The 20,353-nt window shown below is 35.7% G+C and overlaps 1 protein-coding gene across 1 annotated transcript in view; it reads right to left on the bottom strand.

Moving 5' to 3' along the window:
* The window catches only part of LOC126968233 (uncharacterized), a 58,212-nt gene extending 42,115 nt beyond the window's left edge, over positions 1–16,097 (bottom strand). The window contains exon 1 of the mRNA XM_050813115.1: positions 15,871–16,097. Coding sequence (XP_050669072.1) covers positions 15,871–15,890 — 20 coding nt within the window. The 5' untranslated portion in view covers positions 15,891–16,097. The remainder of the gene's footprint in view (positions 1–15,870) is intronic.
* Positions 16,098–20,353: the final 4,256 nt, after the last annotated feature.

The following is a 20,353-nucleotide window of genomic DNA, read 5'->3' as shown; positions in this document are numbered from 1 at the left end:
TATGACAGCTGTCAAAAAAATGTCAACATTTCGAGCTGTAATGCATTGTTTGTGTAACGATGCTTTGTGAACATGTTGGTCGTGATTACTGTCATAATTAGTAATCGCATCCAACAAATACAATGATTTATTAACTATAACAGGTCGAGCTGGCACCACAAGCAGCACCCGTTCACGAGTTGACGTATGGACCAGCCATCGTTCCCTTCGCACATATTAGAGGAAAGGAGACGACCCGGCACACGACGCCGCCGCAAGTAATGTCATTTCAGTGAGCATGACGAACCGTGTTATAGCATACCTACGCATGATAACTACAAAATTATGCTCACAAAGCCTTCTAACGATTCAATATAATACAATAATTACGGTAGGAGCAAATATTCCGCGCCTGGAGATAGTGTTAAACTATTTGGAGGTCAGGATAAGATGGTTGGTGAAACTTAGACAGTTACTGCTTAGCTTAGCTTCAAAATCCTGTCCTGGCCAAGTAAATAAAATAAAAAAATAAAATAAATAAATAAAAGGTATTTATTTCAGGCACAATAAAACCAATATTTACAAAAAAATTTGGACACTGTTAAGGGGTGCCAAGTTAAAAGTAAAATTAGACTAACTAAAACTATATAAATATTGCACAAATTTGTGCAGTCATTTTTTGTTCTTGTCCATGTGAACAGAGATCCAGCGCTTAAACACTGGATTCCTGATGTCGTCAGAGACAGCCACGAGTATTTTGTTGTCGGAACGTTGCAGTCTTCGCCAGAAAGAGGCAACGCGAGACCGAATTATGGCGAAAAAGTCGGGGACCCCAGCGTCTGCGAACATGCCCGACGCAGCACCGCGGGAGCCGCATAAGAGCTCGGAACGCATCATTGTACTGGACTCTTATTCTGCTCATAGCTTTCTGAGAAAACGTTTAAATAGTCGTTGTTCAGATAAATATTGTTATATCATATGCGTTTTAATCCTTCAAAGAGTATTTGTAGTATGTGGTACTTATTCTCATCGAAAACACTATTTAACATTAATTGTTATTTAAATTTATGCTAACTAATAAAACATACTAAAACTTGCAAAAATGATGCGACGGCACGTATTGCAAGAAAATATATAACCGCAATTGAACTTAACAGCAGTACTTATTAGTGCACAGGATGCCGGCTACATTATGGGTTGGTACGTTGTGGTCAACGGCGCCTATTTCTGCCGTGAAGCAGTAATGTGTAAACATTATTGTGTTTCGGTCTGAAGGGCGCCGTAGCTAGTGAATTTACTGGGCAAATGAGACTTAACATCTTATGTCTCAAGGTGACAATCGCAATTGTAGTGCCGCTCAGAACTTTTGGATTTTTCAAGAATCCTGAGCGGCATTGCATTGTCAACTGAACGTCCTGCCCGTCTCGTCCCTTATTTTCTTTAAAAAAGATTACATGGTAGGCAATGATGTCTCATCATCATGTTAAGAAATATAAACATCTAAATAAATTTATGTGTATTTAAACAATTTATGTTTTTAAAGTGATAACCCTCACTTTTCGGATTAATACACAAATAAAATTTGAAAACAAAATTTTATGACCGAATTACGTACGAAATCTGGCGTTCCATGTTACAGTTAACGGTTCGCTCAGTTGACAGAGCACTGGTTTTCAAATTCTATGTGTATTTTATGAGATTTTTAGTTTCTTATAAACCCAAACTTTATTTAGATACAAAAATGTATACAAATGTGGACCCACTTAACACTGACCAGTAAATAATAACTAATAAGCTATTGCATAGCTTCTATCGCGGGCCTTGAGCGTGGAGACCGAATCCAGAAATTCCGTAACGAAAATCTTACTTACTAGATCTGTATAGATATTTCGCCACGGTTACTGCAGTTGCCATGGAACAGCGGTTATCACGTATGCTTTTTGTGCAGAAGGTCTCAGGTTCGAGCCTGGGGTAAGTCTTCATTTTTTTAATTTCTTTATTTTTTTTATCACGTTTTTTAATTTTTATTATTATGACAAGCATTTTTATTCAGTTACACCTGTCCCGTTGTCTGTTTGTAATCAAATCTTGCAAGTTAAATTTTACTCACTTCCCGTTTGCTTTTTTTTATATTAATTGTATCAAAAAAATACTGCATAAATAAAATAAATAAATAATTATAATTGCATAAGTTGACAAAAAAAATGCTATGCAATAGCTTAACCGCGGCAGTCCCCGAGTGCCACACGTCTTTTTTATTGTAAATAATTACATTAGTAAACAAACATTAGTAAACAAACGTTAGTTTACAAAAAATAGTAGCGATCAATTGAAACAGTTACTTAGACCGCAACTAAACGACTTCCTCTAACGGAACTGGTAATTAACAGTGACACGGCTTTTGTTGAGACAAAGATCATTACAAATCAACTTACTGTTTATTTCAACATTTCAGATCTTTTATAAGTAAACTTATAATGCCTACTACTCGGCTAAGTCGAGTTAGTAAGTCTTTTGTGGGGCGATGTATATGGTTTTACAACAAGATCCTAGAAAATGTTCAAAACAAAAGTATTACGTTATTCAAAAGAATTGTTAAAAAACGTTTGTGTGGTAAAGGTTACTTCAACATAAATGACTTTCTTAATGATACCACAGATTGGGAATGGAGTGACCACCCTCAGGCTATTAAATGATAAGTTTAATTGTACAATAATACATTGTGAACATATTTTTTCGATGAAAAAAAAAGCCCGCTGAGTTTGTTGCGCCCGTTCTTCTCAGGTCTGAGGCATTCATTTTGGAATGGGTGGTAGTTTTTGAATTTCAATAAGTGATGTCACATTATATTTTGAATAAAAATATTTGAATTTGATTTTATATGAATACGACGATAGACAATTTGTAATAATTTTATTTAAATATATTAGGAAAAATAAGATTAAACTATAGGTAACACTCATAACTCTAATATAATATACATGTTTAAGTTTAATTAACATAATTTTCAAGTCGTACTAACAGCATGTGTATTTGTGTCAGAAGTTTAAAATAATATAACTGTTGTACACTAAGCATTAGCATTAAATCTTGAGACTGCCTCATAAGCGCACAGATACTCTATACTTACCAACCTCAACCCGATATTGGCTAAATTGTAGTGGCCCTTCCACAAAAGCCACAATGAAAAGAATAGAGCATAGACTAACAAAATACAAGCGTATATACTAGAATTAAATAGACTGCATGAGAAGTATATCTCTAACGGAGTAAAGCAAGAGAGAAAAGGATAGCGAATCTATTCTTACTCTCACCGATTTTGCAATTATAGTCACGCCTGGCATCAGAGAGGATGTAAATACTACGATATAAGAGGCCGGACTGGCTAAGTAAAAATTGAAATTTAGTTTAGTATGAAATGTGCCGTGAGATTTGAGAGATAGTAATTACAATAAGGCGACGAAGTATAGTCCGGCTCAGTTTGAATGCGAACAGTTGCTGAAAACTTACGGCCGTTCCCAATATACTATCTACAGATAGAGATAAATTACTACCTTCTACTGTCAGTAATTAGCTGTCAATAATCTGAAGCTGTACCAATATACCCGATAAGTCATTCTTATCGCCTTATATTGGGACGTGTGAATTGAAATTTCCATACAAACTTCTATCGCTAGTGAGCTATACGTCGTCTCATTGACAGACAGCGTGTACGGATAAGGCGAGTTGCCGTCGATAAGTTTATTGGGACAGAAAAGTCAACGATAGTTACGATTTTTATCTCAAGTAGAGATAGACTGAATATTGTGAACGGCCGTTAGTGGATTTCGGCTATCTCCGTTTTTTACAAGATTATAGCTGTCATCTGTCAATCTATCAATGACTTTGACGTTTTTATACAATCGCTCTCCTTAGTATTTCGAATATTAAACTAGCTAAGCACTAACTAACGCACACATTGACATATCAAAAATAGAACACATATTCGCGGACTGTCAAGTTGTCTATACGTCTAGTATAGTCTAAGTCTATGGAATAATAGAATGTGACGAAAAGGTACTTTACGGTTATCCTGAGTGTTTCATGCGTTTCAGCTTTTGATAAAATAATATGTATTACTAGCTGATCCGGCAAACGTTGTTTGCCATATAAATTATTTTTAGAGTTAGATTCTTGGACATTGTAACATTACTTTATTATTCCAAAACAAAAGATTTTTTCTAAAATAAACGTAGCCTAAGTTACTCCTTTCTACATCAGCTACCTGCCAATAAAAGTCCCGTCAAAATCGGTTTTAGAGATTAGCCGGTACAAACAGAAAGACAGACAGGCAAAAATTGTAGAAAATGTTATTTTGGTGTATATATGTATATTCATATAGGTGCAGTAAAAAGCGGTTATTTCAATATTACAAACAGACACTCCTATTTTATTGATATCTATAGATGTTATTTTATATGAGTACTGATTTGCAAAGAAGTCGTATAATTGAAACAGCTGTGATTTGTGTTACGGTTTAAGGTCAGGGGCCGTACAGCCGCGCCGTGTCAATAACACCTTTAATTACGAAAGGTCATCGTACTAAACTAGTTATAAATTCGACACGTCATCGGAAATGTGTCATACTAACCCTTATTTCTATTTTTAGACGTAAAGACTTAATTGTAGAGGCATTATAATTGGACTAACGACTTATAGTTATTGTAGCGCGTCCTGTATGTTTGTGGAGAACCGTGTCGATGGTTTCTCCGCAACCATACGGAAAAGAATCGCCTCCGTCAAAAATAGGTTGAAGTGGAGTCCCAATATTATTTTAAAGGTGATAGCTGACAGACAGGAGGACAGCGCATTCAAAGCGTATGGATTTCTGCTTAAGTTTGTAAGTTTATTAATTAATTATATCAACTAATATAGAATAAGTTCGTTACTAACATCTATATGTAATTTATTATTGTATTTACTAAAATAAGGTTAAGACTGTTTCACTAACATTTATATATGGACCCATTGTTGTCTAAAATAAATAAATAATAATAATAATAATGGTCTTTACTTGGAACTTCCCCTGTGAATACTACTAATCGGGGTTCAAACAACTAACAACAACTGTGCTAACCGTTCGAGTGTCGTATCGTTATAAAATCCTGTATGCTGTATTTGTTCAACTCTCATTTTGTGGCTTCAACAAGAGCGACATCTCAAGTCAATTTCCTAATATGCAAATATTGGGTTTGAGCAGGTTATCAACTGTAAAGTAGATCCTGTAGATGAAGCCACAACCTGAGAGTTGAACAAAGCATACAGGATTTTATTGATTTTTGTTTTTTGTTGATTTTCAGTGTATACTTTGTAACAGATATTTTGTAACAACTATATAACTAACATGATACCCCCATAAAATTATTCTAAATTATTCTATTCTAAGTGGTCTGCGAGACGTCAGCAGAAGATGTGGCGTTGCGTAGAGATTCTCTCTACATCATCTGCATTTATCACGGGGTGTGCTCAGGAGTTATTCAGGTTGATACCAGCCGCCGAATTACATCACCTTACATCAATAACGCCAAAAACGAAATTCCATCCACATCACGTTGACAAATTTCTTGCCTCGGAAAGCCACTTTGTAGAATCAATTGCTGGCTGCAGTTCTCCCGAACCAGGGACAAAGGGGCCTTCAAGAAAAAAGGATAGACCCAACTTAAAGGCCTTTGAACCCCGGTGTTGCGGATGTCTATTGGAGGTTGTCTTATAACTTCACGTAAGCCTCTTAGCCCCCTGAACAATAATTTACAGTTGGACGGTATTCATCGCTGTTATAAAACTTATAAATATATTGAATATCCCATGGCCATAAGGCTTTAAGCTCTGTTCAAACTGAGGCTACTATCACGCGGAACGCGGGCCGGATGTCGCTCGCGCCGATTGTGTCAGCTAACTTGTATGGACGTGTTCAAATTGACGCGAGTAGTCGCTCAAGTTCAAAGCGAAACAAGAGCGGGACGCCCGCCGGGATTGTTTGATCTCACAATGCATTATGTTTCTCCATTGAAGAACAAAAAATGACACGCGGGAAGTAGCGTCAGTTTGAGAGGCTAAGCGAGCGAGCGAATTTCTCTAAAACGCCGCCCGTGTCCCGCGCGTTATTCGGGTGAGTTTCAACAAAGCTTTAAGACTGTAGAGGAAGCAATATACGTTAAACGCTTCACAACTCATTTCGTAAACAAGTTTATTAAGAATTACTTTGTCCCAGTTTCTTGGACAATGCCAATCCAACTTCCGACGGGCTGCCTATTGTTCAACTTTTTATATTGAAATAATTAACATTCTTAAATTTAAATGTTAAACAGTGTGTTTTAATCGTCCAAAGTCACCGAAATAGCCCAAATTATTCCGAAACTGATGCCATATCAGTTTCTGAATAGTGGGCAGGGCATATAGCTCGATGTACAGAGAGTTGGGGAAGTAAAGTCCTCGAATGGCGACCACGTACCGGAAGATGCAGCATTGGTAGGCCCCCACAAAATGGACCGATGATCTGGTTAAGATAGCCGGAATACGTTGGATGAGGGCAACGCAGGACCGATTGTCGTGGAAATCTTTGAGGAAGGCTTTTGTCCAGCAGTGGATGTCTTCGGCTGATGATGCGCTTTGTAAGGCTTTCTTTTGCATTCCTTTTCTATCTTGCTGTATCTCCATTTGAGATGTTTTCTCTCACACACTTTGTCTAAACGCTAGTGTATTGTATGACTATGGTTGTACAATATATATGTATATGAATACTAGCTGACCCAGCAAACGTTGCATTGCCGATATTAAAATCGCGGTACAAAAGTAACTGTTGATCGTAGATGGGTGAAAATTTGAAGTTGTATGTATTTTTTAATGCTGACTCATAATCAAACAAATTTAAAAAAAAATGTCAAAAAAATGCGTGTTGGACCACCCTTAACATTTAGGGGGATGAAAAATAGATGTTGTCCGATTCTCGGACCTACCCAATATGCACTCAAAATTTCATGAGAATCGGTCAAGCCGTTTCGGAGGAGTTCAAAGTTTAACACCATGACACGAGAATTTTATATATCAGAGAAATAAACATAGGACAGAGTATGGGTGAGGATTTTATCCTAGCGGCACGTGGTGCTGGTATTAATACATTTGCAGAGGGGCGCTACGCAGTTGTCGCATGTAATAGCCTGAACACATGGTCGGATTTCGTACGAGCGAACCATCGGACGGTCCGGTAAACGCCTCGCACCAATTACTCCGGCGTCGGCCTCGGTATGGTCCGGAAGGTAAGTTATATGTATATTAATACATGAGCACAAACTTTTTACCCCTTTTTAAAAAAAATGCGCGATTAGAAGAATGTGAAATGTAACACAGTTACAGTTTATATGGAGAAGGAATGCATAAAGCCATTTTTATTATATAAAATGCTTAATAAAAACATTAAGCTTGAATGGTATACACCATACACACACATACATTATAGGGGTATTTTTTTGACAAATAAATAAAAAACACAAATTAATAATGATTTCACTCGTAATAATAATAATAAAATATAAGAGAATATTTTTTGTATATTCTCTCCATCATTTTAACCATGTGCTTTGGGGGCCCGGTGACTGGTATTTGTTACCTATTTCAAGCGCCGGTCTCTCACAATTATAACAATGTATCACTATAGATTTTAATAAACTGGGTATTGTAAATTTTTATTGTGAGAGTAAATAAATATATTTTGATTTGATTTGGAATAATTTTGTGCGATGGACTTTGTGACATACCATCGAATATGGTCCGCTACCAGACCGCGTACCATTCGGCCGTACTAAATTCGATCATGTGTTTAGACTATAACATTAACAATAATACTTCTATTTAAGTCGTAGAATCTATTCTTGGGGCAGGACGAGCTTGTTATTAACATCCCGTCTTTCAGTCGTATCCCTATCGCACGTGACAAGTGTTATAATAAATCACTTGCGGGGCATTAATCTAGGGGCAGGCTATGGTCCTCTCAATGTTGAAGAGTTGAGTGGGAGGCTCCTTTGCGCAGGATTCCGGCTAGATTATGGGTACCACAAAGGCGCATTTGCTGCCGTTTTAAGTGATCACCGCCGCACACAGCAAGCAAGCAAGGTGTACGTCCATTCTCAATCTGTGGTATCATTAATTAAGTAATTTATGTTTTAGTAACCTTTATCACACAAACTTTTTTTTAACAATTCTTTTTAATGACGTAGTGCATTAGTTTTCAACGTTTTCTTGGATCTTGTAATAAAATTATATACATCGTAATGCACTTACTTTTGTAATGCATTTCATAATTCGCTCCCACTTCACGCACACACACACAACACACACACGCGCACGCGCTATTATATTCTCTTATTTGTTAGTATATATAGTAAATTTTTAAGTCTATTCTGTTAATATATGATTTATTTTTATAATTTAAAATTTATGTAATCCTTTGTGGCTCTATGTAAAACCTAGGTTAAGATTGTAAAAATAATTGTTGTGTACGCTGTTGATTACATTAATAAATAAATAATCAAACATTCTACGCCAGAGACTACTGTAACATTTATATGAAAACTCGACAAATTTAAATGAAGCTTCGTCAGACATCGCTTAAACTATTCATTGAATTTATAATCGGCCGTTTGAAGTTTCTGGAAAGGCCGGGAACGCCGAAAGCTTTTATCTCATGTTGGGACTGTCGACACATTTCATCACAAACACTACGTCAGAACCCGACTTCGCGTCGCCCAATAGATGTTATTACGTAGTAAATAATGCTGTTAATGTCCACAAACAACAGTGGAATGGAAAACATCATTAGAGTAAATTTATTGATCCCACTTACCAGTGGGAGGCTCCTTTGCACAGGGTGGCTAGATTATGGCTACCACAACGGCGCCTATTTCTGTCGTGAAGCAGTAATGTGTGAGCATTACTATGTTTCGGTCTGAAGGGCGCCGTAGCTAGTGCAATTACTGGGCAAATGAGACTTGACATCTTAAGTCTCAAGGGTGCCGCTCAGATTTTTGGTTTTTCAATAATCTTTAGCGGCACTGCATTGTAATGGACAGGGCGATCAATTACCTTCAGCTGAACGACCTGTAGAGGCCCCAAAGGAGGACGATACGAATTTATCCTTTTTGAAGCATTTCTAACTTTTCTAAAAGGGGTACTATGCTTCGAACATGTCGTAAAAATATTAATTTTGAATTGAAATTATTTTATTTTTTTGTATGGATCGTTGTTATATATAAAAGTTTTAAACTTGGTATATGCATAAATCGCCAATAAATCGACATACAAATATTTGACTGTCAATGTTAAATTTAATATATTTATAGCACATGTTATTAAAATATAATTGGTAAAAAAATATACGTTTCTAGGTACCACCAATCACAAATGATTACATTCAAATATTAGCATTTATGGTTATAGAATTCTTTTAAACTATTAAAATATATTACCCATAACTTATTTTCTTATGCATTATTATTTTGGACAACTCTCTAAAATTGAGGTGGGTTAATACACATAACACTTGCGTTATTTTGATGAAGCGCTGTTCTACAGTATGGCATCAAAAAGGAAAAAGGAAGAAAAAGTTTCATCTTTTAATACTAATATGGAATAGTCCTTTGCTGGTTTAAAAAGTTCACCATGATTTTCTTAATAGTGGTTGAATTATATTATATTATTTGAAGACCTCTATAGCTCAGTGGTTACTGACCCTGCCTACTGAGATAGAGGTCCCGGGTTCGAATCCCGGTAGGTGCAAACATTTATGTGAATATGAATGTTTGGTTATGATTTATGGATGTTTATAAGTGTTCATGTAAGTATATTGTATTAAATATAACATTGTCTTGAGCCCATAAATTGTATACAGGCCTAGTTTGGGGCAAGATAGTTTGTGTAAAAGTGTGTCAATATTATTATTTTTATATTTAAACTGTACAGTTTCGTAACTGTACAGTGAAAATTTCCCAGAAATGTTACACATACACAATATGTTACATTTCCATTTATAATAACAATATTGCTACCGAACCCTTTACAGTTAGTGTAGTTGGCTGACTCCAGGGAGTCATTATATTATTGACTAGCTGACCCGGCAAACGTTGTTTTGCCATATAAAGTATAATTCACGCGATAGTTTTATAAGTAATAAAATATTGCCTATATTATAGCCTGTACATCATTTTGTTCTATTGTCATTAGTTTTTGCAGCGCACGCAAAAATAGGTTTTCGATTTTACACCTTGTGTTACAAAATAGCAATTTTATTACAGATCCCTAATTTTGAAAAAAAAAACATAGCCTTATAGCCTTCCTCGATAAATGGACTACCCAACACTGAAAGAATCATTCAAATCGGACCAGTAGTACCAGAGATTAGCGCGTTCAAACAAACAAACAAACACTGCAGCTTTATAATATTAGTATAGATTATAATGGCATCGTCAGACAATTAACTAATTAATAATGATCAATTATTAATGTTATCGAACGCAGCAGCTAATGTATTTGAACACAATAATAAAACTCAGCAATAAGTATATCACCAACTATTATTTCCTTAATAATATTACTTTATTTTACCAGTGGGAGGCTCCTTTGCACAGGATGCCGGCTAGATTATGGGTAATACAACGGCGCGTTTTTCAGCAGCAATGTGTAAGCATTATCCTGTTTCGGTCTGAAGCGCGCCGTAGCTAGTGAAAATACTGGGCAAATGAGACTTAACATCTTATGTCTCAAGGTGACGGGCGCAATTGTAGTGCCGCTCTGAATTTTTGGAGTTTTTCCAGATCCTGAGCGGTATTGCATTTTAATGGGCAGGGCGTATCAGCTGAACGTCCTGCTCTTCTTCGTCCCCTATTTTCCTATAAAAAATTATGATTTAAATGGTTTAAACGTTGACCATAGCGACACCTTTTTTTACCGTAAAGCCTGCATTTTCTTGTATAATGGCGAAAACGCAATCTTCTAAATGATATTTGAATGATTAATTTTGATGATAAATTGTCGAAGTTTCAAGCAGAAACATTTTCCTAACATAATAATTATGGTAGATCTAATAATTCAAATGAAAATGTACTGACGATTAAAAACACTTACAAATATTATTTTCGATTAAAAAACTAGACCTTTCCTAGACTTAACTGACTCATTAACGCATCATCTCTTCTGAAAGAAATTTAAAAAAATTTAAGTCACTGGATTAATGACATTTCGGATTACATAAATATCGTACGACGATATTGGTTTGACGAAAGTACGGAGCGATAGTCGTGGCAGAAGGGTAACAGTGAATAAGTTACATTTTAGTAATATATTAATTGTTATAAGTAACACTTATATTTTAAAGAAATCCAAGAGCCAGTTGCGATAACATACAGATAAAAAGCTATATATTATAAGAAAGAAATGAAACTATATTAAAGAAAACTTATGAGCGTATATACAGATCAAAATCGGTTTCAAATTTTCGAGCTGTCAGGTCGTCTTTACGCTAGTATATTCTACGTCTATGGGTTGCAAAAAGAGCAACAGAAGCCCGCATTGTGTCTGCAGCCATCGCCACGATGTTACTGTCGGTGAGGATATTCGTGCAGTATGGAACCGTATGGAAATGTATCTAACACGATTTCTGTTTTATGATAATAAGGGACAAGACGAGCAGGACGTTCAGCTTATTGACAATGCAGTGCCGCTCAGGAAAAACACCATAAATTCTATAATCTAGCTGGTATCCTGTGCAGAGGAGCCTCCCACTGGTATATAATATAATAATAATAATATTGACACACTTTTTACACAAATTATCTTGCCCCACGTTAAGCATAATATATAGCTTGTGTTATGGGTTACAAGACAATGATGTATTTAATACAATATACTTACTTAAACATATATAAATTCATATAAACAAACTTACATATAAACATACATAAATAGATTTAAACATCCATGACTCGGAAACAAACATATATATTCATCATATAAATGCTTGCACCTACCGGGATTCGAACCCGATTCGGTATATATATAACACGATATCGTTTTGTTACCGTTATCGCTTGATGTAAAAACCCCCACTACTGTTTGCGGCCAAGAATTACCATTGTTTGTACATAAACAATAAAGTAACATTGCAGAGTCTTTCAATTAATCATTTCAGCTACTCGGTCATAGTAAAGTTAGAATTCTTTATCATTGCAAAAGATGCACAACACTATTTACCATTTAAATACTTTTGTAATGTTTACCAGTGGGAGGCTCCTTTGCACAGGATGCCGGCTAGATTATGGGTGCCACGACAGCACCTATTTCTGCCGTGAAGCAGTTATGTGTAAACATTACTTTGTTTCGGTCTGAAGGGCGCCGTAGCTAGTGAAATTACTGGGCAAACGAGACTTAAGTGTCTCAATGTGACGAGCGCATTTATAGTGCCGCTAAGAATTAATGGGTTTTTTCAAGAATCCTGAGTGGCACTGCATTGTAATGGGCAAGGCGTATCAGTTACTATCAACTGAACGTCCTGCTCGTCTCGTCCCTTAATTTCATAAAAAAAATGTTTTATTTTGATCTTGGTTTTGGTGGGAAATTTATGCGACTTTGGCACCTAACTTGAGCGGTGGGCCATTATAAACAGAGTGAAATCCAGTTGCCATGTCAATCTTTGCGAGACCGAATGTTTAGCGTTTAATATCAGAAGAATAGCCAATAGTAGAGTTCCCATAACAATTATAATTATTATAATATAATTTAGTAGAATTTGTATTACTTTCGGTTATATGTAATTGGTGGTCGACCATATATATTATATACTAGCTGACCCGGCAAACGTTGTTTTGCCATATAAATTATTTTTAGAGTTAGACCGTTTCTTGGACATTGCAACATTACTTTATTTTTCTAAAATAAAATAATTTTTCTAAAATAAACGTAGCCTAAATTACTCCTTATTACATCGGCTACCTGCCACTAAAAGTCCCGTCAAAATCGGTCGAGCCATTTCAGAGATTAGCCGGAACAAACAGACAGACAGTAAAAAATGTTATTTTCGTCTGTAACGTATATATATTCATATACATGTAGTAAAAAACGATTATTTCAATATTACAAACAGACACTCCAATTTTATTTATATGTATAGATGTATAGATTAATAAGTTCGATACTTTGATATTAAGTTATTTATTATGAAAATAAGGGTAAAACGAGCAGGACGTTCAGCTGATGGTAATTGATACGCGTTGCCATAACAATGCAGTGCCGCTCAAGAATTTTGGAAAACCCAAAAATTCTGAGCGGCACTACAATAATTGCGCTCGTCACCTTGAGACATGAGATGTTAAGTCTCATTTGCCCATTAATTACATTAGCTACGGCGCCCTTTATACCGAAACACAATAATGCTTACACATTACTGCTTCACAGTAGAAATAGGCGCTGTTGTGGTACACATAATCTAGCCGGCATTTTGTGTAAAAAAGCAACCCACACTGTAAATACCCGCTTGATCAATTAATTAATTAAATAATTTACTCTCTTGCAACTTACAAAGTATCACAGGTGCTTTGTCAACGTTTTAGATAAATGATGTTAAAATCACTGTCGCGGTTGGTGCAATAAAAAAAAACGTTCCGCTAAGTAACTTAGAACGAGAACCGACGACCCTCGGTTTACAAGTGAGTGCTTCTTGTCATTACCTGTTTTATTTAAATAATCTGAATTGTTTAATAATTTATCTTCCTTTAACTTTCGATGTCTTTTTAAGTAACAAAGCGATTAAATAAAAAAGCGGCCAAGTGCGTGTCGGACTAGCCCGTGAAGGTTCCGTAGCAGAAAATAACATAATATAAAAGCTCTTGTTGTAACTTTAATGGATGTTTTTTTTGCAATTAAATTACTCATAATACAATTTATGACGTTTTATGTATAAAAAAAACTACTTACTAGATCTCGTTCAAAATAATTTTCGGTGGAATTTTGCATGGTAATGTACATCATATATTTTTTTTAACTTGACCATTTTCTCATTTTAGAAGTTACAGGGGGAGGGGGAGCATATATTACCATTTTGGATGAGTCTCTCGCGCAAACTATTGTTTGTAGATTTTAGAAACATTTTTTATGAGTTTCAGTTCTATGTATGGGCTACGGAACACTAAAAAGAGTGTGCGTCTCGAGAAGCCCGACAGAAGTAATAACTTAAACTAATCTAAGTAGAACTATTTAAGTAATATTGAAATTGTTCAACTTGAGAAAAGCTTAGGTTTTTACTTAAATTGCAACCCCCTTATTCATAATAGTCTGCTAACTTAAAGCATTGCTAATTCTCACTCTGTCTTCTTCTATTGACCTAAGTCAGAATAAGAAAAAAACACTCCTTAGCGGACCACTATGAATAAGGGGGTTAATGTATACAATATGTTATGTTTTTAAAGTAATAACCCTCACTTCTAGGATTAATAATGTAAAGTAGATCCTGTAAATGAAGCCACAACCTGAGAGTTGAACAAAGCAAACAGAATTTTATAACGAGGCGGTACTCGAACGGTTAGCTCAGTTGGTTAGAGCACCGGCACGGAACGCCGGAGGTCGTTCGAGTCCCGCATCGTTCATATAATTTTGTTTTTCAAATTTTATTAGTGTATTAATCCTAGAAGTGAGGGTTATCACTTTAAAAACATAACATATTGTTTAGATTTACAAGAGCGACATCTCAAGTCATTTCCATAATATGCAAATATTGGGGTTGAGCAGGTTATCAACTGTAAAGTAGATCCTGTAGATGAAGCCACAACCGGAGAGTTGAACAAAGCAAACAGAATTTTATAACGAGGCGGTACTCGAACGGTTAGCTCAGTTGGTTAGAGCACCGGCACGGAACGCCTGAGGTCGTGGGTTCGAGTCCCGCATCGTTCATAAAATTTTCTTTTTCAAATTTTATTTGTGTATTGTAACTCAACTTCAGGGTCGTGGGTGCCTTAAATTCTCTAACCTGAAACGCAATAGCATTGAGAGCGAGAGACTTGTCACTGAAAAAGCCTCTCAAAATTAGTATTGCCATTTAGTAATTGGAAAAGCCCTGATATTTCGTTTAAAAAGTCGGGACTATAAATTTGATCTCGTTTAAATTCCATTTTTTTAAAGATTTAAGACTTATTTGGTATAATTAGTTAAAATGTCGTTTTATTACTATATTCTATCTCATTAACCTGTATAGCTGAGTGGTTAGCGATCTTACCTACTAAGCTAGAGGTCCCGGGTTCGAATCCCGGTAGGTGCAAGCATTTATATGATGAATATGGATGTTTGTTTCCGAGTCATGGATGTTTTAATGTATTTTTGTGTGTTTATATGAATTTATGTATGTTTAAGTAAGTATATTGTATTAAATATATCATTGTCTTGTAACCCATAACACAGGATATATATGCTTAATTTGGGGCAAGATAATTTGTGTAAAAGTGTGTCAATATTAAAAATAAAATCCAGATAAGTTAAAGAGCTGGACAAAGTCCTGATTAATCCGGACGCATGGTAACCCTACTCAAAATACATTGGATCATTGTTGAAAGACAGAATACCGTGACGCAGAATACAGAAAAAAAAAAATTAACTCACTAGTTATTTTGTGGTTATAATGACTGAATCATACATTTATTGTAGTTAGATATTATAATTATTGTTAATTTCGTTAATATTTTATAATTAATTTCCTCTTAATTCGAACATTTATGTGTCATTTGCCAGTAGCTTAATTCTTCACGAAAATTATTTGAGCTAAGTCAAAGCTTAGGAAAGGCTTTCTTATTAGCTAGCAATAATATGAGATATTCTTACCAAACCGGTTGTCCTTTCATACCGTTGGCTGATTATTCCAACGGTAACCCACAATTTATGATCACATCAATCACACACCAACAAATTATTATCACAAGTCATGATCATTATACACTTTTATGTATTCATCCGGAATAACTGAATACTAATACAAAACAAGCACAAAACACGTCCGTGTCTGTCGACATCAGACGCGAGACTGAAACTTGAAAGCCGAGAGCTCATCAGCCCAGACGAGCGAGAGGCCGAGTGGAGTCTATCTCAAAATCCGACTCGCTGCGAACCGCCCTAAATAGCGTTCAATCGATTTCCGTGACTATTTCTAACGCAACAAGAGCTATTTTGGGGTTTTGTTATTGTTAGTAAACTGCTAGATACAGGAGAAAGAAAGTAGTTGTTGATGCTGTGATTGTACTATGTATACGTAACTCGGTCAGTGTCGTATTTTGTTAGACGAAAACATAATAGCGGAAAAATATAGTTAGCCAATGTATTAACTATTTTGTAACATTTTTTTAAAGGATTAAAACGGGTAGGTAATTGAAGCCTGTCTAATAACACCTGGGATTAGGGTTGTCAATTTTTTTTTGATCAAATATAGTATTTTTGGATTTGTAATCCAAAAAGTATAGTAAACGGAATTAATATAAAAAAATTAAACATTTGAAACAAAAGAAAGAAAGAAAAAAATTTATTTATAAACACACACAACTTAACAAACACCAGTGGGAGGCTCCTTTGCACAGGAAGCCGGCTAGATTATGGGTACCACAACGGCGCCTATTTTTGCCGTGAAGCAGTTATATATAAGTATTACTGTGTTTCGGTCTGAAAGGCGCCGTATCTAGTGTGATTACTAGGCAAATGAGGCTTAACATCTTATGTCTCAAGGTGACGAGCGCAATTCTAGTGCCGCTCAGAATTTTTGGGTTTTTTGAGAATCCTGAGCGGCACTGCATTGTAATGGGCATGACGTATCAATTACCATCAGCTGAATGTCCTGCTCGTCTCGTCCCTTATTATCAGAAAAGAAAACACAAATAACAAAAATAAAACAATTAAAAAAACTCAGCATGTGCTCTAACACAAATGTGTTGCAACGCTGATCTTCTGTGGCCCCCGTGACACATGACTTCAAGGGGGACACCTCACCTGAATTAAATTACTATACTAATTGAACAAGAAAAACAATTACTACTACATTATAAAATGTTATAACAATTACAACAAAATCATAGTAATAACAAAGAACAAAAAAAAACAAAATAAAAAGCTCCTAGTCTCTTTGAACGCTACTTAAGCTAGAATACTGACTTTGATGCTCATTTCTTAAATAAATCATTTTATAAATTATTTTATTTCAGGCTACAAGGCCCATTAAATAAATACCTTATAATATAACATACATATTTATATAACTTAAATCTACGTCACATTTTCGCGGCGATGTGAGGCGCGGGTTCGGTAACTTCCAGCGGTCGGCGACGTCCGCGATACTTGTGGAACACGACCCCATTCGGCCACAGCTTCTCGTCCAGGTTTTTTTTTAATAAATAAATAATAATAAATGATTATTTTTTACTGCTTTGAGCTTTTATTGATAGGTTTTTATTTTAAAAGAACCTTTCGTAACTATAATTACAATCTAATTTTAAGTTGCAAAACGACATTAACTCTTTTTTTTATCACACCGATACTGACTCTACTGCACTCATCTTTCCACTTTGTTCTTCACAGATAATATGCGCTCTGTTTGTCACAGAAAGTGATATACAAATCGCGAGTGTAAGACGTAGCTTGCCGCGCACACTAAAGTTATAAACCTGGCCTGTTTTCATCGGTTGTCTAGCACCAAGAGGCTCTATCTAGACGTATAAATTATCTAAGGGAACAACATAAAAGTAGAGACGATTTCATTACGCGTTACTTTTTTTAGAGGGGATCGAACCCGCTATTTGTTTTTTTTTTTTGAAAAAAAGGGACGAGGTGAGCAGGACGATCAGCTGATGGTAATTGATACGCCCTACCCATTACGATGTAGTGCCGCTTAGGATTCTTGAAAAACCCAAAAGTCTTAGCAGCACTACATTTGCGCTCGTCACCTTGAGACATAAGATGGTAAGTCTCATTTGCCCAGTAATTTCACTAGCTACGGCGCCCTTCAGAACGAAACACAATAATATCTACACATTACTGCTTCACGGCAGAAATAGGCGCCGTTGTGGTACCCATAGTCTAGCCGGCTTCCCGTGCAAAGGAGCCTCCCACTGTCGCGTCACAGATGACTTATAGAGCACCAGGGTGAATCAAAATCAAATAATAATTACTTAGTTCAGGTCAAGAAAAAGACACTTATGAATTCAAGCTTTCTTTTCTTTTTACATAACTATATAACATATAAAAAAACATATATAATTATGTAACATAATTACCGCCACTTAAGAAGAAGTGGCTTCATCGTTTTACAAATCACAGGTAGGTAGTGATTTAGTATTAACCCGTACTGCGGACTCTACCACAACTTGTACCTATATTGTTGTCTTGTCGGAGGAACACGTCCTGACGATGCCTCGTGTAGAGGCGAAACACGCGTCGAATTGTTTAAAAATATTGGCGGAATTTACACTAAAGAAAACTTAAATCACTATATCAATCAAAATATTACATTTCAAGTGTAAATCTGTAATAACTAATCTACTGTTTTTGTACACCAATGGTGCACAAGTCCCTCTATATAGAGACGACAAAGGGCATTTACCAGTGGGAGGCTCCTTTGCACAGGATGCCGGCTAGATTATGGGTACCACAACGGCGCCTATTTCTGCCGTGAAGCAGTAATAATAAAAATAATAATATTGACACACTTTTTACACAAATTATCTTGCCCCAAGTTAAGCATATATAGCCTGTGTTATGGGTTACAAGACAATGATATATTTAATACAATATACTTACTTAAACATACATAAATTCATATAAACATACATATAAGAATACATAAATACATTTAAACATCCATGACTCGGAAACAAACATCCATATTCATCATATAAATGCTTGCACCTACCGGGATTCGAGCCCGGGACCTCTAGCTTAGTAGGTAGGATCGCTAACCACTCGGCTATACAGGTCGTCATGTAATGTGTAAGTATTATTGTATTTCAGTCTGAAGGGCGCTGTAGCTAGTGAAATTACTGGGCAAATGAGACTTAACATCTTGTGTCTCAAGGTGACAAGCACAATTATTGTAGTGCTGCTAAGAATTTTTGGGTAATAATAATATTAAAATATGGTAACAAACAATATGTTATGTTTTTTCTAAAGTGATAACCCTCACTTCTAGGATTAATACACAAATAAAATTTGAAAAACAAAATTTTATGAACGATGCGGGATTCGAACCCACGACCTCCGGCGTTCCGTGCCGGTGCTCTAACCATCTGTATTTTTATTGTTTATTTGTTATTGTTTAGACTTACAAGAGCGACATCTCAAGTCAATTTCCTAATATGCAAATACTGGGGTTGAGCAGGTTATCAACTGTAAAGTAGATTCTGTAGATGAAGCCACAACCTGAGCGTTCAACAAAGCAAACAGAATTTTATAACGAGGCGGTACTCGAACGGTTAGCTCAGTTGGTTAAAGCACCGGCACGGAACGCCGGAGGTCGGGTACGAATCCCGCATCGTTCATAAAATTTTGTTTTTCAAATTTTATTTGTGTATATGGTTACAGTGTAATATTGTACAATAAAACTAATTATTTAATAGCCTGCAATAAATGTTATGAATATTATCGAAGCTAAGCCGGCTTTGTGTTTAACTCAGAGGAATTAACACAAATTATTCATTACATTTTAATTGATAATAGAATTAAAGTGGGTAAGCGCTATTCCTTGCGGGACGTCTGCTATGCCATTAATATACATATGCATTACATTGCTATCTATGCTTGTAACGCCGGATATTTTTTATGACAATAAAAGACGAGCAGGACGTTCCGCTGACGGTATTTGATACGCCCTACGCCCTACGTATATATATGTATGGATATATACATATTTATTTATTTATAATCGCTTATAAAATGCTCACAGAATACCTTTATTTATTTACGGTGTGTGTGGATGATGCAGCTACTGTACTCAATAACTTTTGTTTTGTATTAATTCACATTTACTTTTATGACTTACTCGTGTAAGGCATTGACTATTTGACGTTTGAGTATGTTTGTTGCATCATTTTACATATTATATTGTAATTGAAATGATTTGTAAATCTTGATAGTTTCTTGCTACTTCTTCTCATTAGCTCAATCCTTTACGAAGTAGCGGTAGATTCAATAAGAAAAATCTTCTAATTTTTTTTGACATTCATAAGTGTCATTTCCGTCACCTACGTGAATAAATTTTGATTTGATTTGATTTGATTTGATTTACCCATCAGAATGTAGTGCCACTCAGGACTCTTGAAAAACCCAAAAA

The sequence above is a fragment of the Leptidea sinapis genome, chromosome 1 (assembly GCF_905404315.1).
Source record: "Leptidea sinapis chromosome 1, ilLepSina1.1, whole genome shotgun sequence".
NCBI classification, from domain to species: domain Eukaryota; kingdom Metazoa; phylum Arthropoda; class Insecta; order Lepidoptera; family Pieridae; genus Leptidea; species Leptidea sinapis.
The sequence above is the reverse complement of the archived record's forward strand: the minus strand, read 5'-3'. Positions and strand labels throughout refer to the sequence as shown.